The 8,401-nt window shown below is 33.0% G+C and overlaps 1 protein-coding gene across 1 annotated transcript; it reads left to right on the top strand.

The window, feature by feature from the left end:
- Positions 1-1,474: 1,474 nt before the first annotated feature.
- LOC130802945 (GDSL esterase/lipase At4g10955-like) lies at positions 1,475-5,217 on the top strand. The gene is made up of 2 exons (XM_057667076.1): positions 1,475-2,011; positions 3,790-5,217. The coding sequence occupies exons 1-2, from the start codon at positions 1,830-1,832 to the stop codon at positions 4,784-4,786; spliced, it is 1,179 nt and encodes a 392-aa protein (XP_057523059.1). The 5' UTR covers positions 1,475-1,829; the 3' UTR covers positions 4,787-5,217.
- The last annotated feature ends 3,184 nt before the right edge of the window (positions 5,218-8,401 follow it).

Genomic DNA, 8,401 nt, shown 5'->3' with positions numbered 1-8,401 from the left:
CTTTTCATAATCGTTCATTGTCTTCGTATTGACTGAAAATTCAGTGGCTTGTTTGTTTATTTTTCCTTGAACATGTTTGCCTTTTTTGTTAAGTCATAAGAGAAATTTTTGCATAATTTGAATTTTGTATTGATGTTAAGTTTTTGGATGGGATCATCGGTGGACGTTTCAAATAAATGATGCAAGTATGTTTGGTAAATGGAATTAAAGCAACAAATCGTGGTATTTGGTGATGATGTGTGCTTTTTGAGCTGAAAATATGGCGTCAAATTGCTGAGATTTTGATCATACTCTGAAAATTTTAATTGTTATGTGTTTTGGCTGGATTTCAAGTTTTTTAAATTCCTTAAAAATTTTTAATTTTTAATTATGAATCTCTCTATCTCTCTCTTTGTTTTTTTAATTTCTGAAGTCCATGAAAGAAAGAAAAAATCCGCAATCATATGATCCATATAGAGTGCATCTACATTGAAGCAATGGAATAATTGAGAAAGCAATCTGAGACCAAGTAGTTGCAAGGGCTGTATTTTCGAGTGAAGGGTTGTGTTCTTTGTAATTTTTTTTTAGTTTTGAATTTTATTTAGTGTACTTTATTTGTAATTTAAGTTGGAGATATATGATTTGAAAGAAGTTTTATTGGTGGGAAAAAAATTATGAATTTGTAATTTTTGTGTAATTTGTAATTTAAATTCTGAATTTGAAGATTTTTTGGGAAATTTGAAAATGAGTTTTGCGTGGGAAAGCCTAAATTTAGAAGGGAGTACTTAGTTTATTTTGAATTATTAACATTTTACTAAATAATATTTTCTCTGTTTTCACATGTGGTCTCATTGGAGCACTTAAAAATTAGTGCACAATGAAACGAGACACATATAGTGAATAGAAAAAAGTTACATTTTATGAAATTTGCACGAACAAGTTGAACTTTGCCCAAAAATAGTTTATCAAGTCATTTGATGCCATTTGTGCTGCCAAGTGCATTGTGACATGTACAACAATGTCAAAAAAGGATGTCATGACTCATGAGTACAACCACGTTGGATAACGAGTCGTGTTTTACAGTCACATCAATAAGTGACCTGACATTTATATTATCAATAGTTAAAAGTCTGTAGGATGAAAAATAAGTTTAAAGTTCATCCCAAATAACTATCAACGCAATCTTTAAAGTTCAATCTGATAGACTGTGTTTTCTTAAAATTTAACCTACTACATTTCACTTTTCTTACATTTTATTAATTATTAATTATCAACATTAATATTAGGAGATGAGCGTTTTTACGTCCAGGGAAGTTAATGAGTTGGAATCGATTTTACAGTTGTTATTTGGCAAAAGTTCCAGTTTTTCGTATTTTTATTCTTGAAGTATTGAAAAAAGTAGTAAGTAGTAACGTATAGAAGAAGCATGAAACGAACAACACGAGCAAAATATGACCGTTGTAGAAATCTAATGCACCCACTTTCCGTTTTCAAACTTAATGCATCAGATTAGATTTTCATAATCCAACAATTAAATTTGTAATCCACCGCTCATAACACTCTTATTCCACTTGCTTTATCAAAAATAGGTATCCAACAAAAATAATCCCAGAATTATTCTTCCATTTTTTTCTCTCTCTTTCTTCTTACATAGGTTAAACAGAGTTGTATTCGATTGCACAATTAGAAATCGCAAGTGGTCTTTTGTTTTTGTTCATGTTCATGTTGATTGAAGAAATTAACGAATCACGATGTGACAATGATAAAATTATGAAGGTTGAATAACAATTTGAATAGCATTTTCTTCAAGATCTAAACTTTCCCAGAAAATAAAAAGATTAAAATTGAAAATGGCGACAGAAATGGAAGGAAAAGGTCAAGTAGAAGAGATAATGGTAACAACCACCGTGAAAATGGTTGAAGGAAGCACCAATGGAGGTGTTGTTGTGGAAGCTCATCCTTATGCGTTTCATGTTTCTGGGCCTCGTAATCTTTCTTCGCCTAATTGGAGAGATATCATCAGCTCTAGCTGGTCAGTTTCTCTTTTCATATTTTCAATTTTTTTAACTTTTTTGGTTGATTGTTTGTTTTCTGAAAATGTTTCTTAATTGGGTTGCTTCTAATTTGTGGGATAATGATTGAACAGGAGATTTTTTAAATTTATGCAAAAATTTGGATTTAGTAGTTTCCTTATATGAATTATGCCTAAGATTAAAATAATGATGATGTATAGAATCATAATTCTAAAGTATACAACATTCCATTACCCGATCGGCTTAGTGGCTATAATCTAAGCGGGGATTTTGGGTCGGAATTATGCTACCTTATCCGATCGGGATTTTTTGTTATGATTGAACTTGATAGAAAAATATTAAATTTCTTATGGATTTTGTTGTACGGAAGTAATATTCCTGGAATATGGTGTGAAGTGTGAAAATATGATATGAGACTCTGTAGTCATACATATCATTGGCTTATATGAAAGTAAATTTCATCTTAGAACTTTGCCAATGAAAGAGTGTCTCCAACTGAGACAATACCGATTCTCTTGATTACAAGGTAGGCTGAGAGAGGGAGGGCCTAGGTGAAAATAGAACTTAGGACTTTGCCTATGAAAGTGTCTCCAATCGAGACAATATTCGATTCTCTTGATTATGCTACTTGAAATCATACTACTGGTTCTTGGAGTGCTGCACTGCTATAGGTTTCTGGATAAATAATGAACTAAAACATTTTTTTATTTGAGTTCTAGATTCTATGTGTGGACTGTTTTCAAGAAAATATCTTCAATATTTGAAGGGCATTCCAAGGACCAAACTTCACCTTAGAAAATCTTTACTGTAGGTTATCAGCCATGTGATATCTGTTATTGAGGCTAAATTCTTGTAGAAACTTGTATTGAGTGCCTCTCTGAGTAATTTCTTTCCTTTTTGATGTCATTCTTGTGATCAAAGAATCAAGGATTGTCTTCATGCCTAATCTTTGATGGATACTATACAATGATATGATCAGGAATACCATATTTGATATCTTCTCATGACAGGATGGTGTTACGAATACCTCATAGTTTTGAACTTGTCAATTCTCCAAACTAAGTGTCCATGACTCAAATGAGATGTGAGCATCTGAAACTTGTGGCGTTTTGAAATCTTTTGTTCATTCATCATTTAGTATTTGTGAGTTGTGATAAATGATGCATTTAAAATAGATCGTAAATTTGGTAACGTTCATGACTGCGGTAATGGAACAATGATGCGGTCGCAGGAGTGATGCAGTTATTATAACGCCTAAATATTGGTCGTAACCATAAGATATCCCTTGATACGACCATAACACGATTGTTTTACACCTTTACAACGCAGGAAATATCGTTTCGTTGCTGTTGAAAAACATTTACAATGCGGCCAATGCGATACAATGCGAGCTTGTTTATACACTATGATTCGAACATCGTCAAAATCACAGTTTGCTAATGAGACAATCTAAGTATGATGTATAAGAATACTGAACATATCATATTTTGTTGTTTTGCTTCACTGTCATCATAATTTTCCGATTATAGAACTTAAGTTTTAGATTTTAGTGGAAAATTTTTGGATAAACTTATAAAAATTGTTAGTCATTGTAAAATCTTCGGATGGATCTTGGTAGCTCATCAACTGTTGACTATGATGTTACAAGAATACTAGACATGTTTTCTCCTTTGCTTTTACTTAATGACTTACATATCCTCCTTTCGCAATTTTCATTTTATTTACACTGATTATTTTTAAAGTCATTACTTTCTTTATTTTTTGCGGACGTATGCAGGAAAGACCCAAACTATAAAAGAACAGTCATGGCGTGCTTCATTCAAGCTGCTTACCTGTTAGAGCTTGACAGGCAAGAAAACAGAACAGCTGAAGATGCCTTAGCACCAAAATGGTGGTTGCCTTTTAAATACAAGCTAACTCAGACTTTAATCGACGAGAGAGACGGTTCCATATTTGGAGCAGTTCTTGAATGGGATCGTTCTGCTGCTTTATCCGATTTCATACTCATGCGGCCAAGTGGGGCCCCACGAGCTGTTTTAGCTCTAAGAGGAACACTCCTCAAGAGTGTGACTATTAGAAGGGATTTAACCGATGACTTCCGTTTCCTCGCTTGGGAAAGTTTAAAGGGGTCAGTAAGATTTAAAGTGGCGTTTGATGCCCTTAAATCGATTGCAGACAAGTATGGAAGCGGTAATGTCTGTGTCGTAGGACATTCATTAGGTGCTGGGTTCGCCCTTCAGATTGGAAAGACGTTAGCCAAAGAAGGAATCCATGTCGAGGCTCACTTATTTAACCCGCCATCAGTTTCACTAGCCATGAGCCTTAAAAATCTTGGCGAGCGAGCTAGTTTTGCGTGGAGGAGATTTAGATCGATGCTTCCTTCAGGGGGCGAAATCCAGGACATTATATTGGATGATCAGAAGAAGGTGGCGGCAACTGCGGTGCTGAAAAAATGGGTTCCACATTTGTATGTTAATAATAGCGACTACGTGTGCTGCTATTATGCTGATCCAACTGGGAACGGAGAGGGAAACAATAGTGACAGCAAGGAAAATGTGGCTCCGGCTGTGAATAATGCTGCTGCAGTCGCTGCCAAACTGTTTGTTCTGTCGAAAGGGAATCAGAAGTTCCTTGATGCTCATAAATTGGAGCAATGGTGGGCTGATGACTTGCAACTCCAAACTGTAATCAATAACAGCAAGCTGATTAGTAGACAGCTTAAATCTTTGTATGAACACCCAATATCGCGCGAGACACCATTAAAGCAAAAATAGGTAGCAGGGAGAGTTCTTGTTGCTGAATTCTGATTGAGGTCTAATTCTATTTTTTTTGATTTTATTAAAACATGATTAAGTATATAATTGAGGCTAAGTATGTTTATGTAAATCCACTCCAAACGTAGCAAATTGCTTCTTTTGGGTATAAAAGTTCGGTTGTTTAGCTTGTTGGAACCACAACTGGCTTCTTACCATAGGCATAATAGCAAGATCACACAGAGCATATACTCAAGTTTTATCTTTGATTATGTGCGAAATCACAGATTAGTTGGGTGTAAACTTTGCAATTATGCATGTCTTAGTTGGGTAAACCTTACAATTACGTGGGTAAATCTTGTTAAATCAAGTTGTTCAGGCTCTGACATTATTATTGATTAAATATGTGCGCTTTTATATATATATATATGAAGTTATTAAGACGATGTTAAAATGGCTTTAATATTCAATCCTTTTATTTCCTTGTAAATTCTTTAATGTCCTCATCCTAATGTAGTACATTCCTATAAAAAGGAGGATCACATTCTATCGCATTGCAAAAAGGATACAAATAGGATCAAAATGGATAATTTTTTTTTGTTTCCCTAGGTACACTTCATGACAATTTGGCATTTATTTTTTTATTTTTTTTCTTTTTTTACTCAATCATACGTTGACGTTTGTCATGTTTTTATTAACTCTTAATTTTGATGTGTTTTGCTAGAAAACTACTCATATGATGATAAAAAAAATTGGCAAATTAAAAAAAAATAACAATTTAGTTTTTTTTCTCTATAAAGGAATCTAAATTTGCATATTTTCCATTCATATTAAATTTTTATCATTTTCTCTCACTATATATAATTAATATAATTATCTCATATTAGAGCTTATATTTTAATATTAATTTTTTATATTGTTATATTCTTAATTATTAATCCAAATGATCTAAATCATAAAAATTTTGATTTTTCTAGTTATCCAAACTCTCAAAATAACTCAAATGTTGGCTCCTTTGAGCCAAATGTCCTCAACAATTCTCAAGTTCAAGCTGTTTTATAGTGGTTTGGACATCAACCTAGACCAGTTATTTAAAGTTACATCTCTCAAAATCAAAATGTCTTAATCTTTACACCGTTTTAACATCTTTTAATCAATATCCTTCATTGTTCCTTGTTTTGGATCATTTAACTCAATAAATAGAGCAATCTCCAAGAAGGGATTCTCATAACAAACAACACCTTAGTTGATTTTTTAACCAAATTTTCTCTTATTTGCTCAAAAACTGCAATATCTAACCAAAGGTTAGGATAAGAGGACACTTATTTTGGAAAACTGGAGTCGTTTTAAAAAAAATTATTTAGAAAAATTTTTGATTAAGAAATTTTTTTTGACCCTATCACAATATAGTACTCCCTCAATCTCATAACATTAGTTACAAGTAAGTTATCGAAATAGACCCGATAACTCGACATTTACCTGACCTTGTAACCAACTCCAACATTGATCTGACTTCAAAATGTATTTACAATCAAGTAGAGCAAATGTGTACACAATATCTGTTTTTGAATTTACTCGAAACACATTATCTAAAATCAACTCAATAACATAAATGAACACCTTTAGCTACGTCCCGAAAATAATTTGATAACATCAATGAACATCTTTAGCTACAAGTTGGGGGAAAACCAAAAAAAGGAGATATGGTAATGTTTTATTAAAAAAATATGAAAAACTTGTAGATGAGATAAAATGATAAATTATACTTTCTCCGTTTCAGTGACTTTGTCCCATTTATTTTGGACAAGTTTGTCATGACAATTATTGAAACCTATTATTTCTAATTGTGTACAATTAGAAATTATAAAAAAAATAATATTAATAATCCTTACATTGAGACAAATCAGACAGAATATCACTTGACTATAGTTCGTTTGGGGACATCCCTCTAATTTCTCCATTTTTAACTTTTTGAATATGATTAAAAAAAATATTTGTCCTTTCCAAGCAGAAGATTTCTTCTAACCATTCATTGGGTTGATTATACCCGTGTATTGGATTTTGATCTCTCTCCTCGTGAGATTTTGAGATTATGAATTTTGTCTCTAGTTGATTTGTTGATAGATGTTAATGTGATAATGCAGCAGCACCAAAATGAGTCTTTGCCCTAAATATTGTAATTCTTAAACATATTTCCCACTTTGCATCTATGGGAAACTTATTTTCCATGATATCGTCCATATAGGACTGTACACCTAATATGTATATTTTTTAGATCAAACCGCTAGGGAAAGCAGGTGGGGCGAGTCTAATAGTCATGGGGCGGGTACGGGTATAAAATTCATACCCACCGCGGGGATGGGGATGGGGATGGATTTTAGGTGATACCCGCCCCATCCCCGTCCCGCCTCAAGATATGTACAATTTTTGGGAAACCCTAAATTTATTTTCAAAATTTTTTTTTTCAAATTTTGGGAAACCCCGGTTTATTTGAGACTTTGAATGTGTGTTTGTTTGAGACATTGGAGTTTGGATATGAATTATGGGTTTTAAGGCCAAATGATTGAATATAAATATGTGGCACAAATCGGTATTAAGCGGGGATTTGACGGGTGGTGGGGCGGGAAAAATGGGTATTAGATAGGGATGGATACCAGATGGGTGGTGGGGCGGGGATGGTTTTAGGTACAAACCCATCGGGGAGGGGACGGAAAAAAAAATTATACCCGCTGCGGGGATGGGGACGGGAATGGGGACGGGAATGGGTATTGCATTAACAGATGGGGATGGGGATGAGAATTCCACCGTTTGCATCCCTACAAACCGCTATCTTAAATGACGGTTTGGTATTATTTCTTTTCGTAAACCGCTACCTGAGATGGCGGTTTAATTCAAACTATAATTTTGAGAAAAACAAAAAAAAAAATTTAAGAGTAAACCGCCATCTAAGATGACGGTTTATTTTATGTAAAAATTTTAATGAAGGGCCAAATGGTGTTTTTCATGTTTTAAAAAAGCGTCATCATTAACAGCGTGTGAGTGTAGTGGGTAATGACGATGCAGGAATTGCTTTCTCTTGTTAGTAGGTCGCGCGTCCTAACCTAATGGATAGCAAAGTAGTTTATTTTTTTAAATTTTAATTCCACCTATTTACAATCAAACCGCTATCTAAGATAATAGTGGCTTTTTCTTATATACAAACTGTTACTTAAGATAGCGGTTTGCTAACAAACAAAATTAAATAAAAAATATAATTCTACGTGGACAGTAAAAAGGAAAATATATTTCTCTATTACGTAGAATGAAAATTATTTTATAAAAATACAATATTGTGGGAATAGGCTCCACCAAAATTGCAATTACTATCAACAACATCAAATTCAATTCCATCTTAAGATTATAACAGTTCGAGGACCCCCTCGTAAAAGGCTGTAACACAATGATCATAGCTTTGTTAAATTTTTATTATTTTTAGTTGAAATTATTATATACTTATTAAGTTTTAACTTTATTGTAAATATTACATGACTCTTTAATAATTAATAATGTATTATTAAAAAAAATATTTATATATTAAAAATAAAATACAAATTAATACAGTAATAAAAAAATGTTGTCAAATTCGGCACGGATCAA

Source organism: Amaranthus tricolor, chromosome 2 (assembly GCF_026212465.1).
Source record: "Amaranthus tricolor cultivar Red isolate AtriRed21 chromosome 2, ASM2621246v1, whole genome shotgun sequence".
In the NCBI taxonomy this organism is placed as follows: domain Eukaryota; kingdom Viridiplantae; phylum Streptophyta; class Magnoliopsida; order Caryophyllales; family Amaranthaceae; genus Amaranthus; species Amaranthus tricolor.
This window is presented reverse-complemented; position numbering and strand designations above follow the sequence as displayed.

Excerpts from the sequence above, each read along its gene's own strand:
- LOC130802945 (XM_057667076.1), top strand. The coding sequence starts at position 1,830 with ATGGCGACAGAAATGGAAGGAAAAGGTCAAGTAGAAGAGATAATGGTA. Across the intron at positions 2,012-3,789 it reads GATATCATCAGCTCTAGCTG|GAAAGACCCAAACTATAAAA; the intron begins GTCAGTTTCTCT and ends GGACGTATGCAG.